The 24280-nt window shown below is 39.6% G+C and overlaps 1 protein-coding gene across 5 annotated transcripts in view; it reads right to left on the bottom strand.

Annotated features, from left to right (window-relative positions):
• LOC111571753 (seizure protein 6 homolog) overlaps nucleotides 1-24280 on the bottom strand; it is a 91374-nt gene that overhangs the window by 4906 nt on the left and 62188 nt on the right. For all 5 annotated transcript variants that reach the window (XM_055017409.1, XM_023275067.3, XM_023275068.3 and 2 more), the window contains 7 exons: nucleotides 20141-20333; nucleotides 11252-11437; nucleotides 10329-10497; nucleotides 9687-9853; nucleotides 9409-9603; nucleotides 8442-8580; nucleotides 281-477 (listed from right to left, as the gene is read on the bottom strand). In XM_055017409.1, coding sequence (XP_054873384.1) covers nucleotides 281-477; nucleotides 8442-8580; nucleotides 9409-9603; nucleotides 9687-9853; nucleotides 10329-10497; nucleotides 11252-11437; nucleotides 20141-20333 — 1246 coding nt within the window. The remainder of the gene's footprint in view (nucleotides 1-280; nucleotides 478-8441; nucleotides 8581-9408; nucleotides 9604-9686; nucleotides 9854-10328; nucleotides 10498-11251; nucleotides 11438-20140; nucleotides 20334-24280) is intronic.

Below are 24280 nucleotides of genomic sequence, written 5' to 3'. Positions count from 1 at the left end.
AAACACAAAGCAGTGGGCAAAACCTGCAAATGTTGAAGTGCACCTAATCCTGTGCACCTGGGATAAGCCAGAAGACAGAAAGACAGACAAAGGCACAGCAGGAGGACGGCAAAGACACGGAGGAACAAATACACTTTTTGACAAATTAGCGACTTCCTAGGTTCTCATCATGAATAACATTTGGTCACACTTCTGAGCAGTCTTTTTCATGTCAGTGGTAAATAAAAATATTCTAAAAAAAGATTTAATATTGCTAAACATGAGAATAAAGCAGTCTTACCAAAGAAATGAACCACAAATCCATTGTTGTAGCCATAGATGTTGGTGGCAGGGTCTGACTGAAACTGAATAGTGACATCAGCCATGGAGGTGTAGAGCTTGAAGTGAGGCTTTGTGCCGCTGTACTGGCCCAGGATATTGGCTGTCAGGTCATCACCATCATAGAAGGTCAGCAGGTCGTTCTTACCCACATGGAGGCTGGGATTGACAGAAAAGAGTGGTTGCATTTTTCCCCCACGAATGATATAACTTCAGATTTTCAGCTACACAGAATGTTTTGTGGCTCTGCGGTGCATTTGCTGAGTGTCTGACTGTGCTCAGAGCCTTTACTTACTTGCTCGGCTGATGAAAGCAAAACTTGATAATATTTGGCGATGTCAGCAGTACTTGGAAAATTTTAATTCTGTTTATATTGGACGGATCCGATGTGAAGTAAACACTAAATAATTCATGATGTATGTCTCTTCGCCCACATATTGTGCTCATGAATATGTACTAATGTGTCTATATGGGCATATGAGCATAACATAGGAGCAATCCAAAGGAGGAAGCCACTGTAATTCTCTTTCCGCAGCCCTGCACAAAAAGCTTCAATATATGAAACTAGGATTACAGGAATGTAGCAGGACGAAAGGGAAGTTAAATGAATATCTAATAGGTAATCTAAAAATCGAAATGTTTCCTTTGCACTCTCATGTTTACATGTAGTTGAATATAATGTACTGAAGCCACGGTTTGACAGAATCACTGATTAATTTAAGAATGCATTAACCTTTTCCATTCATATGTCATTGCACTCTTTATATAGCAACAATGAAGCCTGACATTTATTCATGCACAGGGGATGGAGAATGGTGAGGAAAATATAAGTCACAGAAGTTGGAGTTCCCTGCTGATATAATAAGACAGGGAAACTAGGTGCTCTTTACATGCCTTAAAGTGGGCGTCAACATAGCAGTGCAGACTGGCTGTATGACTGTGATGGGTTGTGTTAAACTTCACTAAAATGTGCTGATCAGACCTTAAGAGTACTAGTGGCACAGTGCCATTCTTCAGTCACACCATAGGGAGGAGCTTTGTAGCTATGAATTACATTTCATCTACATGAGCCATTATCTACTGAGACTAATAGAGCTACCAGTAGAGTGCGCAAACTATTTTTTTTTTTAGGAAAGCACTGTTTTCTCAGAATGTTGATATAGACATCACAGTGATCCTACATTTGCAATAATAGAAACTTCAAGCTGCAATGCCTGAAAAATTCCCAGCTTTTCTCTCAACCGTAGATGTGATCACACTTTGTTCTCAAACAGTCTGCTATTGCCTTTTCAGCTTGTGTTAGGGTCTCTGTGTAACTTATTTACTGGTACTCTGTAAACAATAGCAATATTGTCACGTCATCTGGATCTTTTTTTTTTTCAAGACAAATGTTTATTTGCAGAAGGGTATACAACAGCTGGCAGGGGTCAGATTAAAGATTTGAATGGAAACGCACTCCTTACACACAGCTGTATATTCATAATACTGATGCAATCCTTGTATTTCAATTATGTGAATAAAAATCTTGGCACATGTGTGCTGCATAATGTGAGACACCACCTTGAAAGATATATGTAGGATGGCAGACAGGTGGTTCAAATCAATGTGCTCACATAGAAACAGACTTTACAGAGAGAGCATACTTCGACAAGAAAGCCTTCAAACATCCACGTCCTCACAGCTAGAACCAACAAACACAACGTTTAAAAAAGAGCAGAAATATGGAGTGGAAATTTTCATTTTAAATCGTGAAATATGTATGAAATGCATACATTTCAATTCAGCAGAATACAAAAAATTCATCTCAGCCATATGTGGAGTGCAATATTTCAAGAGCAAAGATTTGCAATGAATATCTAATGTAAGGAATTTAAATCTAAATGTAAAATACAGAAAATGACACAGCAACAGCTGCACAATAAAAACTAGGATCTGTATGCACTTTTGAATAGAAATTCTAAAGCTACAATAAAATAAAAATAATGCGTCAACATCAAAGTAGTAAAAAAATCAATCCGACATGAAAAATCTTTGAGGAAGGACAGGACTCGTTTGTTTCTCCTATTTGATATATATATCAGTGACTGATTCAGTGAAGGCTGCCAACCTTCATAAACAAAAGGAATACTATCTTCTGGTGTCACATTTTACTGTCTAGATATTTCTGCTTTGTATTTTTACTCTGTGATTTGTTTTATTTTGTTTGTTGCTTTGTAAAATATAAGTGCTGAATATCTTAATGAATGATCTCTTTATGAACTCCATTTCTATGTTTGCATTGATTGATTTTGAGCTCACTGATTTGGCTTGCCTGTCTGATGCATTATAGAAGTCACTGAGCTTTATTTTCATTTTTTTGGTCGTGTTCAACAGCTAAAACACCAATGGGGGGACTTAACAATGAAAGCTTGTACCGGAGCTCAGTTCAGGTTCTACGGTTTCTTTTTTTTTTTTTCCTGGCACTATCACATTAGCCAGCCGCACCAATGAAGTTAGACTGTTGAATAGTAAAATCTGAATATACCCACACTAACTACATTTCTGCTGCATTTTTAGAGCAAATACTGTAGTGGGATTTGGGGCTGTGAATTTATGATAGAGGGAAATGTATGACCTTCTCACATCTCTGCAGTCCTTTATCCACAACCTCCCCCACACAATGGCCACATTAGAAGCAGATTGCTGGTGTAATCAACCAAATACACCCACATTAGAAAAGACAAATCCTACCTCTTTTATGTTTATCAGTATTAACTAAAAACTGATGCAATTAGACCCCAGAAGCTGCATATTCACCGACTACCAGCTGATTCATAAAGCAGGAGGGGAACATTTCAATACAACAGAATGACAGGTGGATCTCACGACGTACTTATGTGCAAAAAGATTCCCTTGCCGGACACAAATAATGAATGCCGGCTGCATGAATCTGACTGAAGTGAAGTGCTGAGTGACAAGGTACTCCCTCTGGTTAGCTGGACCACTATAGGGACAATTTACACCTCCGTGTTCCCTGACAATCAGCAGCTGTGGGTAGGAGTGACAGGAATGACAATGCCCGTCTAAACCTCCACCAGAACACCGCATGCACATGCAGACCCAGTGTCTTTTTAGAACATGCGATTACCTTCATCTCTGCATTTCATCACTGTCAACACAGAAATATAGCAACACCTACCGCTCCCTTTTGCCTCATGCTGTCCAGGTTGAGACATTATTCAGTCATCTGCTGTGCTTTTCTTCTTAATTTTATTTCTTTTATAGGAATGCATTTTACCCTGTATTTTTATCATCACCACAGCCCAATACCATCCTCTTGATCTTTATCTTTTCCTGGAGCCCATTTCACAAACATGGGCCAAATATGCTTTGTGCCTTTATCACTTCAGAAGTCTAACCAGGACAAAACTGAACACGTGAGACACATTTTCATCATCAGATCACAGCGTTGAGATCCATCTTCACACTTCCAACTAATGATTTGGTCTAGGATCTCTTTAATCTTTAAAAATATTCCACAGTGCCATATCTGAAAGCTATCAAGCATCAACTATAAAAGGCTTTTTCCTTCACACTTACATGCACAACTTTGATATCTACCTTGACACTGCAAGACAGATGCCCCCTTTACAAGAGCAAGAACTACAATAGCTTTTTCACAACTTACAAAACCCCAACCACACTAACGCTCACCCCAGATTCTTTATCTTTTTTAAGCTTTGTGGTTGACAGCATTAGAAAATCCCATTCTTTCCCCACTTGACACGCCTCCCCTGTCTGGGTACCTAAATAGTCCCCCCCGAGTCATTCTAGCTCATCAAGAATCCTGCAGTCAACCTTGGCTTTTAAATTTTCCCACTGACCCCATCTATCGGCTCATCTGTCTGCTTGAAGTGTATTCAGAACCCTGCTGACTCCACAGAAGAATGCCAAATGCACAATGCCTTCAGTCCAGACTAGCACAGCGCTCAGTGGTGAGTCACTACAGGCCTCTCAACTGTCCTCTCTGTAGTAACCTGGCAATCACTTCGTGCAAATGTCATCCCACCTGGCTCCTTATTAATAGTTGTCACCCCCTGCCCTGTGTTGCAATTTGTTAACTAATGCAAGAATATTTTCACCTTGTCTCCTGCAATATGTCCATTAATAAATCTTTCCATTTTATTTTACAAAAATATTAATCAGTAGTACAGTTCCGACCACTGCAATACTTAGTATTTTAATGCCAATCATGAACTACTATTAGCCAAGTGATGTAAAAATACCAATGGTGATGGCGTAAGATGGGCTAAAACATGATTATGTCACAGTAAAGGATGGAAATGCACAAAATATTTTAAAAATATCAAAGTTAACCTTCTTGAAAAATTGGAATAAAGGCAATATTTGTTTAGAGTCATCTTATTTCATTAAATATCTCCCTCATCAACATGGCTTGGGTGTTTACAAAGACCCACACTCTGTTTAAAAAAGAACTTTTAAGTTACTTCTGAAGACTCCTCTGCATACCAATGGCACTGGCTCAATTCTGCAGATGACGGGATGACAGTTGTTTTCCACAAGCCTCTAGGTGTTTTGTCACCTTCACTGACCTGTCAAGTTTAAAGAACCCGGCAAATCTCCAGTAACTCGAACAGAATGGAAATTGCTTTCAGTGTCACGCTTTCAAAAGCAACCTTCTGCATCTTTTCCAGAAACATATTTGTCATCTGAATTGCTGTGCTCAGTTCATATGAATTCAAATGAAAAATAACCTTTTAGTTTCCAGGCAACTATGTAACCTCCAACCAGTGGTGTGCTGGCCATCATGCCTACTGGGACAAATCCCAGTGGGTCAACCCATCAGGGGACTGGTGGGCTGCCAAAAAAATCCATAAAGTTGTCTTTTCCAGCCTTCTCTGAGTGCCTGTCATTAAGGGTGCACATGACGGCTTGCATGTGCACATACTGTGTAATCAAACCTCACCCAGCTCAATCTATGCGCCCTCCATCCCTTGAACTGCTTTCCCAGCACACCCCTGACCCCAGCACGAGTCCACTTGCACACAGCATGCAATGCTCAGAGTCTCCACAAGAGGACTCTATAAATCCAGCATGTCCAATCTAAACAGTCTCCACTCCTGCCCAGGAAACTCACATAGACATTAGCACTGTTAAATACACTTCCGTGTAACGCTGTACTGCAAACCATATTTCTAGATACAGTACACCCACATGTGTATCATTTACCTATTTCTGCTCCACAGGTGGGGATATCAGCTGTAACCTCTTGTCTCTGGCTCTTGCTCAAGCCATGCTCCATGCTAATTAGCAAAGAGCCAGCCCTCCTGTTTGGCCTAAATTAATTAATCAGTCCTCATTATGCACACTGCTCCCCTGCAATTGCCAGCACAGGCACAGTGATGAATGATAATACAGAAAACATTCTAATTAATGTGGAAAAGTGTGTGCCCACCCTTATAATGAGACGACTCTAATCCACAAGAGCCTTTTGTCACTTCAACATGCATAAGGCATGCACCAAAACATGCGTTGACACGAGTTACACGTTGACCAAGCCTTTAGGAATACTATTCTCGAAGCTCAGTGGACCAGACATGAAGGTAATGGTAGGGTCTGCAGGGATCAGACAGGCTGTGGGTTTCTATTGCCACGAAAGCTACGCATGACCAACCTTGAGATAAGCTAAAGCTGGCCACAACACCATTAATTTATAGTGAGCAACCTCATGTGGCTTGGATTAAAACAAACTTACAACTGGTGCAATTTATAAAAGAGATCTCTGAATGAAAATCAGTTTACCTCAAATCAAACTTGTTTACTTCTGTGTGGAAAAAAAATCCCCTCTGATCTTTTTTTTTCTTTTTCCTTTTTTACCCAAGGTTCACTGGTTGACTTTCAACATCAGACATTAATCACTGAGTCTTAATCTCCATCTAAAGAACAGAGAGACATGCGGGGTCACATAAAGCTCCTGTGTGGTATTCAGACATTGTGCTTTATTGGTATCCGCTGATGCCATTATTCCCTTTTGATCTGTGGATGGCATTTGAGTGATGGCCCATATCTCAGTGCCTGTAAGCCTGAGAGATAAAGTTTGGGGAATTATGTGCATTGTGACCATGCAGCAGTGCACAAAACTGAGCATGTGCAGAAACTACGTACACTTCTATAAACGCTTAGCATACCACAGCTAGGGAGAAGTGAATCAGTATAATTTAAGTTTAATTCAGCAACATGTAGAAGACAAATGACAACTGCAGATGAATTTTTTTTTTTTTTTGGTTTCTGATCTTTTGTTCAAGGGTATATTTGTTCAAATTTAATACGGGAAATTCATGCTGAAACATGATGATGAGGTGGCACAACAAAGCCACTTGTGGACTGTGACCACCTCAATCTGAAGACTAGCTGTTTCTGCACAAATTGTATCCAGATTGAAGCAAACAGAAAATACTCTGTTTTTCATTACGCAAGTTAGTAATTAGAACAGTACATCTATTTACCCCACACTGCAGCTGAGAATGTCACAGTTCTGTCATAGTTCATACATATACCCATTAGCTAATGTTTTTAATTTATTCCAAACAATTCATTTTGTCCTTGTGTGGTGTTGAGTGCATATATGGACAAATTAATTTCAAAGTGAACTGACTACACTGAATTGCTATCATCTCATTTGTGACTGACAGTTCTCAGCTCAGTTGTGATTCACGTTGTGTTACTTCCTTGTTAAAAGCTTATTTAATGAAAGACTGCAAAATCAATAGAAACAACAACAAACTTATAACTCGCTTTTAAATAGTGGGTTGCTGAGCAACTAATTTTATGTACAGGGTTTGTGCTGCCATAATGCAATACTGAGGTGAGTGGAGTTTGCCAAAATAACTGAAGTCCCAGACTCAGTGCTGAATGTTGGGCCTTGCAAACAGGGATGCACTCTTTTTGTTGTGTATTTGAGATTTTCAATGACTATGAATCTGAGCACTGAGGTGAGAAAGTAATTCAGATCGCTGAAATGATCCATGAGTTTCATCTCTACCTCAACTTGTCCATAGGAAATGTGTTGAATGGTAGTGATGAAGATGTGACGATGACTTGCAGATGGTCTATTACTGTGGATTGCAATCTTTCTGCATAGCATCCAGGCCTGATGTCATAATTAAACCCTTTAATTTCATCAGGCTACGGTACAGAAAAGATTAAAACTGAAGCTAGAAAATGCCTGCATGCGGAAATGACCACAATGACCAATAGCTCACAATAACCTTTGTTTGAGATTTGTCAGTGACTCTGTTTTTCTACATCCTCAGGCAGTATTCCCACTGGTTTAATTTTAACCTCTCTCTGCCCTCTTGTATGCAACTGCTTGAGGCAATAACACAAATCACTTATGCTGTAGTTTTTGTGTTCACTATAGGATGCGTGTAATATTGTAGGGATCACTCAGCCGAGGCAAACAGATAAATCCTTGGAAGATAACAAGACAATGATGCAGATTCTCATGCTGAAATTGTCTTGTTTTTTCAAAAAATGCTTCATGTATCAAAAAAAGTCACACGATAATTCTCCTTTCATTTCAGAGCAGTAAGTGGTGAAGAGAACACTGATACCATGAGAAAGCGTGTGTGTGTGTGTGTGGTGTTTGTGGCATCCACGTGAGAGTGACGGCTGAAGGTGAAACAGTGTGCCTGTATTTGCGCGTGTCTATTTTGACATCTGTGTGCATGTGTGCTGCATTACAGTTGGGTAGGCTGGATAAGTGGCTCAGAGTAGTTCGCTGCCAGAGCATATTCATTTCAAAGCCAACTCTGAGGCAGACACCAGGGAAGTGAGAGCAGGGAGGCTTACTGGCTAATCTGGTCAGAGAGCGAGCTGGAAGCAACACAGAATTCTTAATGTAGCGGATGTAGAAAAAATCTAATTAGTGACGGCAACTACAGAAACACTTCCCATGTGCATGTCATAATGTGTCTATGCGGGTGAGAGAAAAGATGGGAAGTAGCTGAGGACGTGTGCGTTTATGTCAGGAGATGGAGTGTTTAACATCCTGAGGTCAATCTGACCTCCTCCTTGACCTCCCTGTGTGATTTCTAGTCTTACACCTGGGTGCAGTTTCTTACACTTGGATGTCAAGCATGATCCTCTTGTCTTCTTCCACATGGATGCCCCAGATGCAGTCCTGCCCCTTATCATAGGCCTCGGGCCAGTTAGGAGACAACACCACACCAGCAGAGTCTGTGATCTCCCCACTGCACACAGCTGCAACACACAAACACTGCAAATTGACACTGAGAAACACAGCAGGCTTCAAAGCACAAGATTCCAATGAATTTAGCATTTAAATTCAAAACCAATCTGCTCTAAACAAATTTATGTTGATACATGATCTAGTGTGTGACCTCTGAGAAGGGAACCATGACCTTCGTGTTTAATACAGCCGAACAACTGAAATGGAGTGTGCAAGCTCTTTGCTCTTATGATCCTTGTAAAAACTGCATGCTACCACTAAACCACTTGGTGACCATGACCCACAAGAGCAGAAATTAAATTTTCTTATATCTAGCTCTACTAGAGAGCTTTTCAATTTCACTCTGTGGCAGAATGACCATGCAGGCATTAAAGACCGAGAGCAAGGTCAGCATGTCATGTTTGTGTGTATATGTGGGAAGAGTGTGAGAGGAAAAGGGAAGGGCTCAGGGTTGGACTGCTGTTGAATATGCTGCATACACTGTGCACTGTGGCAGTGTTCATCTTAGGACAGCTATTGTATGCCTTTAATCTTGAGCACTTCTAAAATCTGCCCTCCAACCACATATATCAAAGCAGATCATTGTTACAATTTTAACAGGAAATTTATCATGGATCAGAGGAAAGCAGCTTAGGAAGATATAGTTAACTGCCAGTGGTATTTAATATTTGAACAAATAGACTTCAGTAACTCCTGCAATGATCAGACAATGAAAGACTCGGGTCTTTAGGTCAGTAATATCTGGCTGTAAGTTCTTCTCCAGTGGAGGCACTTCTTTTTTTTCTCCAAAAGATTTAATGCGCCAAATTTACTTGAGCAGCTGAAATGTGTTGGCTCACCCCTACAAGCTGGTTCGGTCTCGTTCCACTGTGGGTTTTGCGCATCGACACACTCAATCACGACAGAACCTTGCTCCAGCGTGTAGCCAGGGTCACACGAGAATTCAACCACTGCCCCCATACTGTAGGTGGAGTCGCTGCTGCTGAAGTTGCCGTACTTCACAAAGGGCTCATAGCACATTCCTTTTGCAAAAGCTGCAGACACAAAGTGTATGTCATTAAACATAATTGCAAAGGAAGGTACTTGATGCTATTAAAAAACTGCATGATCTGCCTGCCTTCGTATCTGATGGCTGCACCAGTGGAAGTCATCGTCCCATCAGTGGTGAACTCCACAAACAGGTAACGTCCAGTACTGAGCACACCCTCATTGGGGAGATATTCTACCTCATACGAGTCATACACAGGGGGGGAGTCTATGTTGTTGCCATTTTTGATGAGCAACCTAAAAAAAAGAAGAGAGGACAGTTTAAAATAGATGTAAGTGAGGTTTGAAAGGTAAGAGAAGTTACAGCTATTTGAGAGCTGCTCACTGTTCCAGTCGTGACTGTAATAACTTTGTGATAACATTCTACATCACTCTGTAATGAGATGAATGGCCATGCATGACAATATTCATGTGGATCAGCAGTTACAGAAGGAAATTTAATACAATTGCCATCTCCTACCTCTCACTACCTTCCATTCCCTTTAATTCATTTGCTTGACAGAAGACTCTTAAAGGATTATAATGATAAAAAGTCCTTTCAACTCCTGTGTCACTCCCTCATTTATAGCTCATGAGTTTTCATCCACATGAATACTGTTACTCAGAAAGTGAGTTTAAAGCCGGAGATGTACAAAAAATTTCACACATCCTCCTACGGTAGCTAACTTTAAATATCAATGTTGGCTTGAGTTTGGCAGCGTGCATAAATCACCTGTCATCATCCTCTGCCAGAGCAACCTTCTCAAAGTGAATGTGAAGCCGTTGGCCTTCCGGGGCCTCCAGGACCCAGTGGCAAGTCAGATTGTTGCTGTAGTTGCCAGGGAAACCAGGAGAGACGATTCGACCATAGGTGGCATTTTTTATCATTCCCCCACAGGAAGCTATATGAGAAGAAAGGGTGAGAGAAGAGAGGAAGGGGACAAAGAGTTGGAGGGTAGAACTAGATGAGAAAAGTAATGACACCACCTGTGGTAGGAGGGTTTCAGAGAAAAGTCCCTGGCTGAGCAAAGATTGCATCAATATCCAGTGGACTGTGGCTGGGCTACACAGGGCGGCTCTCCTGGATCTAAGAGTGTCTGATTATTTGCGAGGAGAACAGCAAAACGGCAGCAGTAACACTATCAGTTCAGAGCAGCTGCAGGCTGGCATAGTGAAAAGGCTGGAAGAGGCAGATGAGCTTTTACCAGCAGGAGAAGGATAGTCATGTGGCCCAGTTCTAATTAAGGCAGTCAGGTCCAATGGCCTTGTTTTGCCCCGTCTCCAAAGAATAGCTCCCTGTGCTGCTAATCACATGCAAACACACTCATTTGGCCTCTGGGTGTGACTAATCAACTCAGTGGGAGATAAACTAGTGAAAGCTTTCATTAATCAGAATCACCTGTTTTGTCAAGGAAAGCGGAAGAGAAAAACTTGCTTCATTAAAATTATTATTCTTTTTTAAAATTTCTACAATTTTCACTGTATAAACTGCTTTTGTGACAGCAGTATAAAAAATCATGTTAAACCTAGCAAAATTAGCCCACATCCAAACTGAGCCTACAACCTATATTTATAAACATTTTAATTGCATTCTGAGCTGTTACAACCTGTTTGCTCCTGTGGTTTTAATGAGTTGACAGCGATCCAGTTTCTTACCCACACATCGAGGTTCTTTCCCGCTCCAGTAAGGTGTGGTTGCGTTGCGGCAGGTGAGCATTTTGGGGCCTTGCAGCTTGTATCCAGTGAAACAACGGAAGTAAGCTTCCCCACCGGCATGGAGGTGCGTCACTGAAACTTCTCCACCGGCAGGCTCTTTGGGAAATGCACAGCTCAGCACAAAGGCTGTAAAGAAAAGGATGACAAATTGAGAAAACAAAAGGGCTACTATAATGAATTACAGTGCAACATTATATTTGCCAGTGTTATTTTTGGCAGCTCTCTGGCTTGCCTAAAAGTCATCTGTGACTGTCATGTAGTGTACTGTAAAAATTGATATCCAGTGAGTTATTTGGAGCAAGAGAAATGAGCCAATTTAGCTTTTGTCAGTAAAATGTATTAAATGCAATGATTTTTCCTGTGGCTTGTCCTGTTATGATGCACAATACGTCGCATAGATTAGAGAGTGTTAAAAAACTGAACGTATGCAATTACATCCGGCTCAGTTAATTAATCTGATCATTCTGAGTTGTGTAATTACAGTGCAAATAAACTGAATGTACAGATGATGACAGTGTCGATGAAACACTTTATCAAGAGACATTTGGTCCAGCATAGTTTGTCATTTTATTTTATGCTTCTGTGCCGGTGACAGCCATAGCCGGAGGTGTCATGTTTCTCCATTGGTCCTATGCATATACTGTATGTCCCATTCTCATGAACATGAGATTTAATGACTGCCGTGATACAATTTCTTGAAATTTCACACAAATGGTCACTGCTGAACTGATCAGGTGTTGGAGGTCACAGGTTGCTATTTCCATCACTCAAGAATTCATACACCAGTTGAAAACTTTCCATAAATGTGTAATAGAATAAAATAATGAGGTGATTGCACTTTATATCTAATCTGATCTATGACATCATCATTTTCTGAAATAAATTTTCTGTCATTTATTCAACACTCAGGAGGATTGTGACCATATTGCGTATATGGTGAAATCCTGAGATTGTGACGCTAATCTTGGTTGCCCACCTTGAATCTGTATTGATTTTATAGATCCTCTGTGCTGCTGGGTTGAGATTGTCTGTGTGAACCATTCCCTTTTCAGAATTTGTAGCTTCTTAGCAGCAACATCCATATTTGAAGCATTGTCTACTGTTATGGTTACAACTTTGCATCAGAATCAGCTTTACTAGCCAAATAGGAATTAGACTCTGTTTTTTGTTTCTTTCAATGAAGTTCAAACTGCATAGTGTATATACTGGAGTCTGGACAGCCATGAATATAAGCCGCAACTGGACCAATTGGTGGAGACATACAACTATGACATGGTAATGCTGGTTTAAAATTAAGTTTTTAGATGCAAATTTCCCAAGGCTCAATGTTTTATTTGTCCATACACAATTCAGCCCTAGACAAAAGTCCAATTCTGGCCAAAAATGCCAACAGTGTTAACTGGCTCCACAACATAATCCTCTGTGTCCTGCATTGTGTATAACCCCTGCTGTTTTGCCTCATTGTTGACCATGTTGTCTCTGCTCCAAACCACTGCTGAACACCCATACATATTTAGATATAAATTGGGAGGGACAGGATTGTTTTCTCTATTATTTGTGCAAATAAATCAGCTGCAATGTTTCAGCTATCTGTTTCCGTCTTTCTCAAACATACACAAACACACACAATTAGACTTAGAAATTTGACTTTGTTTGCATATACTTCATCTATTAACTGCCGTTTACCAGGACATACAGTATGTGAATGTGCAGACATGTTTGTATCACGGCAGTAATTAACGTCACTGTGTGGTTCAGTGGAGAGCCACTGCAAATACTTTGACAAATAGAAGTATTGTTGACCAGTTGAACGTCGCAGTGGGTCTGATAGCTGCAGGAGGAATAGCGTCTGTAGTGGTTGTCAAAGAGTTGCGACTGCAGCAGGGTAAGATCAATGCTCCAGGACTTGCTTTGCATTGTTGTCCTGTCCCTGTTTTTAAATAAATGGTGCAGGATGGAATGGAGTTCACATGGATAATGAAGTAAGCTAACCAAGTCTTTAATGGAAGCTATTAAACAACCTTCCCTTCCTGTCTAATAACCACACTGTTCTACCTCATTAGTGTAGGCAATTTAATGACCAGACTAAAACTTTTAAACTTCTGGAAACGTGTGAACAACAGAACAAGCAACATAATTGGACCCACTTTGGCTTGCACTGTAATAGCAGTGTGATTGTGCAGCTGCAAAAATTGCAGAAACCTTTTATAGCGCTTCAGCTTTACTGAAAACTTCCAATCTGCATGTCATGTTTCAGCTTAATGGAGTGGATGCAAAAGAATAAACAAGTACTAATAGGAGAAGAAAACAACAAAGAAAAGGGCAGCTGGAGGACCTGTCACTGTCGAAATCCTATTCCCAGCCTTAAAAGCAATTATGATAATAATCGAGCACAGGCCATGTAGTGTAAACACCTTAATCTACTTATGTTAATATGATTAAGGTTATTTGGTGTTTACAGAATTAAGATGTGGGCTTCCACACTTTTCAGCTGCCTCGCTGAAAGGAGGAGGGTTGGTTTGAGTCTGTCTATAAAAATATACTATATTTTCTTGTAAAAAGCTTTAGCTGCTTGATTCGTATTCGGTGGAACTGCATCATAAGTCATTGCTAGCTGCACTGCTATTTGTCTCACATCATTAAAAAAATACTGGAGATTGAAAGTCATAATGCCGTAAGATCCATGTAAATCTAATCCAAATTGTCTTGAATACCAGCTCCAATATTTTAAATAGATACTAACGCAAGTCTCCCATTATAAGAGCTAAAAGACTGCCCTTTTAACGTCATGAGTTCATGCAGAAAGCAAAAGCAGAGGCTTGACAGACAAGGTTGTTGGTCCATGTGCAGAGCGGCTGAGCAAGTGGTGGTTAAACAGCACAAAAAGATTAGACTATGTGCAGCAGGTTGGATTTGAAGAGCTTTCATTCCAGCCAGTCGGTTGTAGATGAAAAACAACACTTTAGTGACTTTTTCCTACCATTACCTTGAAACTGAATTGTCTGTGCGGAAAAATGTCATTCTATCAATCTTTGAACTCGAACTCGGGGGGAAAATAGCCCTTAATGCATAATGGCCATAAAGGTTTGTGAGACTACGGACTTATGTTTTTTTTTTTACACAAGCTAGTTTTTGCCGTAATGAAACAGGCCTTTCTTTTGCAGTAAATCAGTGAGCCACAGGGACGAGGTACACTGCCCCTGGGTCATCCATTCCATTCATAGTTTATCACTAGCTCCAATGAACCTAGTTATTGCCATTATCATAGCAGCATTTACATCCCTATTGAGCAGGCAGTGGGAGAGCCAGAGGCAAAAATTGTGGAGCCAATTCCTGAAGTATTAAATTACGTGCTGCCTCCATTCCAGTAGATGTGGTGCTGGGCCATAAAGTCTGATTGTTTTGCCATTAGAAATAATAGATCCACAGTGCAGACAGCCAGGAAGATTAGCTGATGGTACTGTAGAGCCACGGGAAACAGATGTGGAGCTTATGTCTTTAGTTATTGTTTTCTTGTAGAGGAAAGGAAATAGTCACCAGTAAAACTCAGGTGAACCCTCAGCAGTGCCAGAAGTATGGACCTGCATTTCAAGTTTTTTTTTTTTTTTACAGATTTTTTTTTTACAGATTTTACAGAGGGGAAAAAAAGTTGAGGGAAAATGTCATAAGAGTGTTTATATGCTGCTGAACAGTGTGTGTCTGAGGTGTGATATACTTTCTAAGCATTTTTCTTACTACTATCCAATATGTCAGTGATTCCAATAACAAATAACGGGGATATGATGCATCACGACAACAGTTTCAGTGTTTAGGTGAGGGCATCACAGGTTAAAACCAAGATATTACAGACAAAAAAAAAACCCACTCTGTGCTATAACATATTGTCACTTTTATTGTTGAATATTGTTTCAAAATCTGTCCCCTTACAAAGATTTGAATAACCAAAAAAACAACAACTGAAAGCCTTTGGGATTTAAATGGCACCATTTTAAAGATAGGAAGTCATGAGGCATCTGAACATAGGCTAAATGTTTGTTTTTTTTTCACTTTATTTTAGTCATTTTACATTTCACAGAAATTCAAAAGGGCCGTGTCTTCTATTCCTTTCTCTTACTCTCTTATCTATGCATGAGGAATGGGTTTGTTATGCCATTTTTGAATATAAAGTATTTCTGTTTATTTTTGCTTCTTGCCCTTTTCCCACCTATAGGAAATTCTGTTATTTTCTGTCAACGAAATGGAACCAACAATGTGTACTTTGGATCCAATAATGAGTTAGTTTCTTCAGCCCTCTGCCAACAATTGCTTTAGATCAGCATTTGGAAATCAGCTCTATGCACATTTTTCATTTTCCTGCCGAGTACTTCAAATTGAGAATGCTTCCCTTCAGCCAGTAATGGACACATGTTGTTGACTAGGGCACAATAGATGAGCCGAGGAAGCCAGTAATAGTAGGTTGTTCAGTGTATTTGGAAAAACCAAATAAAATGTATTTCAGTTTAGGTCTAATAAACTGTTGCAGTGTTGTATGTGTTGCCTGAATCCCTTCAGGTGGAGAGCTGGAATAGGATCAAATTTGGCAAGGTGAGGCCAGGAGATAATGAAATGGGGTGACAGAAAACAGAACACAAATAATGAATGCAGTCTAGATTGTTATTCTATTTAATAGCAGTACATTTGGAGAACATTATCCATTTTGTGTTACACTGGCATTTAGAGTTAACTGTGTTTCCACGGAGAGCAAATTATGTGCAGATGACTAGTCATCTATAGAAAGTTATTGCTTTGCTGTACAGACACAGCAGCAGTTCCTCAGTTAGTAGACCACTTGTGGGAGAGAGTGGCTGTCACTGTATCTGTATCTTGTCCTGGCTGAGCATCAAAGCATTACCTTTTACAGAAAGATCAATAGTGTTGTCTCTGAGAAAGTGATTCAGTTGTAGAGAGCTGGACCATTGTTCTGCTGTGATATGGCCTATTGATATTTATGTGGTTGGGTTAAAAACTCGATTTTTAATGGTCATTTACTCAATAAAGGCTATTAAAGAGAAATAACTTTGGACCGGATGTGGAATCTCATCAGTGCTGCTCAGAACTTGTGGCGAATGGTGGATCGCTGCCAGGGGATGGGGTTCTCAGGCCACCTTGCTTGTCATTGCAGCTTATTAGTTGAAGCCAATCAATACTTCCTGTAAAACATCACTGCCATAGGCAAGGCCATTGATTGTATTCCATTTATATATACTTCACAAAATCCTGAGATGACAATTCAAGCCCACTTGTTGACATCAAGAGGTCAAATATGAGGGCATTTATTTCATCTGAATAACAAACAGGACGCTGTGATTAAATTCCACAATAAGCTAAGCTCAGCTGGGAGTAAAATGGGCCTTGGCTTCTTCACGTTTTCATGTGCTGTGTTACATTTAGTCACTAGACCCTGAAATTCTCATTCTAAACACAATCCTTTTTAAATAAATGGAAGCATTCCTTGACCCTGCTGGTAAAAACATAAGATTATAGCTTGTAGTGATGGAGTTCCACTTTTTGGCAAACAATTTGTTTGCATGCCAGTGATGTAATTAACCCATCAATATGCTTTCAGAAAAGCTGTAGAGGTTTAATTTCTCTGTTCCATGTTTAGTTTGCTATTATGGTTCCGAGTGAAGGATCCTCTTAAAAATGCTTGTATGAATTGCAGCACACTAATTCTGTTGCTGGGAATGCAAATGCAGCCGCTACTTACTACAAACAAAGCAAGAATATTGTATCTACATGAAACAGGAATATCTGAGTCAGTAATGAAATATCTTTTCAGAGAATTTTGTTGATAAAAGGTGCTTAAAGTAATTTTAAAAAATTTATATTATTTGAGTTTTTTCCAATCTTCTTGTCTCTTTGGTCATGCATGTATTCCACCATTGCAATAACAATGATAAGCTCATTAAGAGCATCACAATTTTTTTTTGTATGTGAAACAAAAATCAATAAATGAATAAGATTTTTTTAAAAAACAGTTTTAATAATGCAATTTTTTGTTGTATTAAGTTTAAGGGCAAATCAGAAATCAGAAATCAGAGCTTGGTATTGATGACTGACCAACAATCCAAACCAAGTGAGTTGAGGAAAAACGTGTATGCATCTGGCAAAAAGGTCACTAGTAATTCATCTGCATTTCTGATTATGTGCATGCAGCATTTCTAACACGTACAGTGCATGTTTTATGTGTACAGCATGCATTTAAAAAAATAAATCTACGATGTAGTTTAGTAGACCATTTTGCTAAATTGACAATTGAGACATTAATACTGACTGTTCTAGATGAGGACATTAGCATATGTGTATACACTGAGGAAAAGACAGGGGTAAGGACATAGAAGAGGACTGGTAGGATTCCCTTCATTCCCCCACTCCCCTACGTCCCACTGTCTTAACACAAACAGTAAAAGACACCTTTAATCATGTTCCAAGTGCCAGGCACACTGCTGATGTTATAGAGGCATCCATCAGTCTGCCATCGCAGGCAGAGCTAACGCTGTAACAGATATTAATTACCCCGAGCTCAGATGCATCTCTCCACAGTTCTGTCTCCTTCTCCACGCTTGTCCAATCACATTTCTCACAGCCCATTATAAAGGACAAGGGGATACTGTGCTTACCAAGCAGAGGAACACAAATTGAAATATCTTCTGTCTCCATTGTGTCCAATTTTCAAGAAATCTGCTCATTGCATCCTTTCTCACCAGTGTATCTGAATTTGTCTTGTCAACTTCCAAACTAAATAGGTTGTTTGGTGGATGACTAATGGTACACGTGATTGGATTTATATGCCAAATTATGGGCAGGAGTAACAATAATTGTTTATGTGGAGGCGCTTTATAGGTACAAAGCGAATTATATGATTATATGCCCAGGATGGTTGACTCTGAGCAACTCTTTCTGTCTGTTCTGGTGCCCTTCATCAGATATCCACTGGCACCTCTGTAAGGATGGACCTTCAAAGTCAAATGATTTTGCCATATTTGAGTTTGATTTATCTTCAGCTTCTTATATATATATGTATATATATATATATATATATATATATAAAAAAATAAAAAAATATATATATATATAAAAGTATACTTTCCAGTCCAAGGTACAGGTACTACCAGTGTCTGACTGTCCTCATCATGTTTTATTGTTCAAGATTTATTTAAATTTAGTAGTAGAGGTTTTGTTTGGTCACTCTGTGTGTTATTAGACTGCAACTGACCATTTTCGCAAGCTGACATAAGAGCAAACATCAGGCTTATATGTCCGTTATCTGTAACTTTCAGTCATATGTCTGTGTCTAGATTAGCTCAGGTCATTCTCTGTGGAATTTCACGGTGTACTGTTTTTATTATTACATACTTTCTTGTACTCATCAACAAATAGATGCCTGAGGTCCACCTGGCACGAGTGTCATCCAAGCTATAATCCCATTAAGATATGACGCTTGCATGGAACATTAGGAAGCACTTAGTTATTCATGTTCCTTACAAAGTGGTGTGGGTAACGATGTGTGGGTCACAAAATGCGTAGCAGTCAGCTGTTTGAATTCATGACATGACAATGAGCATCAGCACCCCACTGGAGACACTATATGGGGGAAATCCTCTCAGCATCATGTGAACGTAAAGAGTGTCCATCTATCATCTATACATCTGTTCATAATCTCCAACCTGCAAAAACATTTAACACGATTATACTGGAGATCTACTGAAATGCAAACAAGAGAGGTGAAGGAGAAAAGTACACGTATTGATGTGCATAATATATTTCAACTATTTGTCACCGCCTGCTTCCAGCTATGCATCACCCTGTATGATCCACGCTGACCCCTTTGCTGTCATCTTTCAGCCTGACCACACAGTGACATTCATACATCAGACAGCGATGGGCTGATTTATCTCACATCAGCGCCGCTCTTTCGACGGTCCCTTTCATTTTCTGGCTGATGAAAGCGCCACAGTAATGTGGTGGAATGAATGTTTTGTCCACCAGCTTCCACCATCAGCTCAAATCGATGGGGCATGTAATTGGTGGCCACTTTGTGTGATTGCTAAGATAAACAGACATTGTTATGGACATAGAAGATCAATGTCATGCACAAAACAAGCCAGGGAGAGGGAGGAAATTATGGGCCATCATATTCACCAATAACATAGAGTAACTGTTTCTGCTGACAGGGTTTGCTCCTGCCACACACCCATCACTGTACGATTTGGCCACGTTTAGTGATTTATTTTTTTTAATAGATTTAATCTATGCAGTGGCAAATGGAACCCAGTGCTCACAAGACTAGGTTGAATGACTATGAAAAATGAAAATGGAAAAAACCTGTACACATCATTGACTATATTATTATGTATTTTTTATAGCTGTGAATTAAGTAGGGTAACAGCAAATGTTTTGGAATGGAACATTTTCTAAAAAATTAGACCTGTGTTAGTACTATTTTTGTTTTTTTTTCCTCACAGTTTTTGTTTGGTGATTATTGCGACATGATAAGCAGCAAAGAACCCCCGGTCTCTTGCATGTCTGTAAATAAAAGTTATTTCAATGGCTAAATGACATTAACTCCTATTTTCTTGGCCGACACAGCTGAATCCAGTGTTGGAAAGAAACATGGTGTCTGATGAGAGTTGTTGGCATGTAGAGGCTAGCTAAAATTAGAGTTTTAACAATAAGTCACTGCCATATTAAATGGACACACAATTTAAATTTATCGTGAACAACCTGAGCAGTTGCTGGAGTGATCAGTTTGAATAATGTGAGTACGAATGTAGCTTGGCAGTGGCTCACCTTGATAATGCAGCAGGACGAGTCCTGAATTGTGACGCTGGTCACTATGAAAACGGATGGAGATCTGGTTGCTCCAGCTGCGCAGTACAAGGCCCCTCATCAAGACTGACTCATTGGCAAGGATGAAGGGTTCTTGACCTCCTGTATCCTCCACTGTGACTTGCTCCCCCTCCAACACACTCACATTTAGCACCTAAAAAAAAAACCCACACGCACCATAAGGTTAAACACAATCCTTTCCTGCTGCACCTACATGTCATACTGACTGACTTACCCTTTTGCAAGAGGAGATTACACAAAGAATCATCACAGAGAGTACATCATTTATTTTTAGTATATTTATTCATCCTCACTATTATCCCTTTGGAAATATACAACAAAAAGTCTCATTGCACACAAAGCTGGTGATTGTTGACTTACAGTATTGGCCTTCAGTTCACACCAGATGGGATCTTAATTCGGCAGCAGCACTTTATGTGTTTCCGTTTAAAGCCAAGTTTAGATTAATAATGTTGATCTGAAAAATTGGGTCACCTGCTGTGTTGCTTTTGCTCAGTCGTCTACCAACTCAGTAACAAAGGAATATGTTTGGTTTTGTCATTTCTTTGTAAAGCTGCTGCTGGACTGTAAAACCTGTCTGGGCCATTCCACTCGTGTTTTGTTGCACAACTGATTCATCCTCTTTATGTGCTCTCCTTGTGCCTGTAAGCAACTCTGTCAGCAGCCCTCAACAGGTCTGAACAGCATCTGCAGCTAAATCTGGTGAAGAAATCTCAAGAGTACTGCATGTAGTTAAACTGTCTGGATAATGGAGTGCTGACACCTTTTGGAGCACATCTGATTCAGTCCCCGAAGAACTGAATGTTAATCCAACAGCAGGTCACAGTTATTATTGTGTATGATAAAAGAAAAGGCTTTCACCTTGTGTTTGCAGCTTTGGGAATTTTCTTCATCCTTATATATATAGCTTGTTTGGTGATTGTGGGTGTTTCGTACTAAATGGAGCAACAAAACTTTCAGTAACACATTAATCATTATCTTTTAGGCTGATATGGTGAACTTGTTAGCTAACAGCTTCTTATTTGCACATCTAGCAGTTATAAGAGGCCTGTCTTTCCATTTCTAAACAAGTAAACTGCATTCCCAGTTAATTTTTGAGGGTGTCACAATTGCATTTCTAATCAACATATCTTGCTAATTATTGGATTTGCTAATCATATATTACAGTAGATGGTGCAGAACCTGTCAACTTGGAGAAACAGAAAATGCAAGAGAAGCCTCAGATATGTTGGCAAAGTGTGTAGTTTAGACTAAACTATGATATTTTTTTCAACTTAACCAAGCAGTTTTGGCACGTTGACACAACCAAGCTTCTAACTTGTCGTTAATGCTGTGAATGGTGACTTTTAACCTAAAGCTTGATATGTTTGTTAACCTAACCAAGTGGTTTTGATGGCTAAACCCAATCACAGAGCAAGTGAAAATGAAAGTAAATAGCAAGTGATAATGGTCCAACACTGGACACAAAGCTCAGTCTCCTCTGTGAAAATCTTGCGTTGGACTTATGACACAATTACTCTAGTCGAAGCATTTCCTATAATGTCATATGGTGACCTCACTGGGAGAAAATGCATTTCTTTCATAACGTTATAAAGAATGCAGTTTAGTTGGGAGCCAGAGCAGGTTATGGAGCAAAATTATTATTCATCTTAAGTGATGTTTCAGGCCACCAGGCAAATGTAAGTCCAATATTTTCTTCCCAGTTAGCTCAGTGTTTTACCAACCTCTGAGGGAAATGTCTGGCATTTTAGCTGCTGAATGCTCCACTATGTTCCCCGGTGTTGCAAACCATTCTGTTTGTCTTTTGGTTCTGTGCACGTAGAGCAGACTATAGTGGGTTATTTTCTGTGAAAACAGCTGCCTACTGCAGTAAAAAAAAAAAAAAAAAAGAAAAAAGAAAGCACTCTGAGCTGTGAGAGTGAACCCAAACAAAAAGTTGTGGGCCGGGCAGCTAGACAATGAGCTGAAACATGCTATAAAGCAATCTGTACTGATAAAAGAAGTAGAGAAAAAATATGTAAAACACCTCTATAACACTGTTCACAGCTCAATGAATCCGATTATTTAAAACCAACTTTCGTCCGGATGCGAAATGAGCCAAATCCCTGTCTTGAAAGACAAGTGCCCCATCAGAGCTAATTCAGCCACATCTATTTCGAGCTTGTAGTGGAATTCATGGCATGATCTGAAAGCTAATTCTGTCACAGGTAGCGGGCTCAGGTCTCAGGTATGCCATGAGGTAGAAAAAGGGTTGCCCTCCATAGGCTGGTGTCCCTGAGGTAATATGTGTGCAGGAGTGTTAGTGCAGCAGCCTGGAAAAGCTGAGACAGTGGGCAGGATGAGCAGTATTCACAATGGTGGCAGCAAAATAAGTTTGGTCACGTAGACTAACTGTCACTCAGTCAAACAGGAGCTGGCAATGAGTGCCGAGAGGCTAATGGACACTGTGAGGCTGAGCTTAGAGGTGACTTTTTCTGGAATGATCCAAGAGATCAGCCACGGATTGATTTGATGTTTTTTATTACTACCCGAATTAAGCACAACGCCACGCTGGAGGTTTACTGATAAACTGAGAACACTAAGAGCAGACAAACAGCACATCAAAGAGTCAAAAAGCAGATATCGTTATGTTTTGTATGTATAACCGAGTGATTTGTGTATGTTTTAACACAAAATTTCTTTTTATAATTGCAGCTTAGGTTTTGTAGTTGTTTCACGAGCCTCAAAAAGCAGCATCACAGAGAGTAATAAAGGATTGTCACATGATTTTAGAATCCCAGATTCTCTATTCCTCAAGGGTAATGGCAATGACAAAGCCTTAGGCGCAGTTCTTTTTTTTTTCACGCTTGCCTTTTTTTTCTCAGAGTTAATATGGAGGGCTTGGATGTTTTGCAAATCAGGTTACTTCAGCTACTTGCTCGCCATATAACTTCATAATTCCCCCCACAGTACAGCACAGTAATTCTCCTTCAATTTAACATTCACACTCTGTGACTGAAATGCAGCCAATGTAGAAGTGCAATCTACTCTGACGAATTTGGAATATTAGAGCCTTGGAGAATCGAATTTGAATTATGTAATTCTTAATTATGTTGTAATTGATTGTTAACTCCTTCCATCCTGGAGATTCCAGTAGCAGGACCTGGTTTTATCTGTGAAAACACATCCATCATCGTTGTCGTAGTTTCCCAAATGTGTCGTGTACTGTAATGAATAAAATTGATGCAGCATTTGTTTGTGCTTCTTTTTTATGGCATTATATTTAGCAGAGTTGCAGCTGAGAATTTTTAGGACATCAGTGTCTGCTGGCTCATTATTATAAGGCTGATATTGAGTTTTTGAAATCTCACTCTTGCCTGGAGATGAGGATAATGAGACTTATTGTATTTCAAACTTCTCCCAAGTGACTCTCATCCAAAGACCCCAAGGTTGTTCATTCTTGCCTGACACTTTTTCGACTGTTACTGACTTTATTATTTTGCAGGTGAAAATGTCAAAAATGCCCTGGGCGCAGGGTGTTAATTGGTTGAATTGCAGACTTTTTTTTTCTTTTAGAAGTTCCTTAAATTTAAAATATACATGTGCAAAGTGTGTTTTGTTATTTTATCCTGAAATTAAGCCTGTAGTGTTATATATGTATAAACATGGTTAAACATGTATTTTCATGCATTTTATATGTGTTTCCTTATAGTTTTTTATTTTTATTTTATTTTACAATATCTATTTAAGGATTTAGATGAAATAAGAGAACAATCTGCATCTATAATTTCTTTCATCTCTCAATTTCCATGTGAAATTTTTACCTATTCAGTGATGTGTTTCTGTTACCTCCCCCGTCAGGTACTATAAAGCAGGTGGTCAATGAGAAATCCTGCTGTTCCACCGTGGTTCATACATATTTCAGTCAACTCTCATGCTAGGAATCAAATGGCCTTCTCGCCAAAGCTCTGACTGAATTGCAGTGAATCAATTCATGCTCTCCTACGGCCAGTAGCTCTCTGCTATGAGTTTTTATTTCAAAAATAATACAAGAAGTATTAAAGTGGTAATACAGAACCAAACATTAGTCGCACCCATCTG

This window comes from Amphiprion ocellaris, chromosome 14, assembly GCF_022539595.1.
Source record: "Amphiprion ocellaris isolate individual 3 ecotype Okinawa chromosome 14, ASM2253959v1, whole genome shotgun sequence".
Taxonomy (NCBI): Eukaryota; Metazoa; Chordata; class Actinopteri; family Pomacentridae; genus Amphiprion; species Amphiprion ocellaris.
Note: the sequence above shows the minus strand (reverse complement) of the source record. Positions and strands in the feature narration are given on the sequence as shown.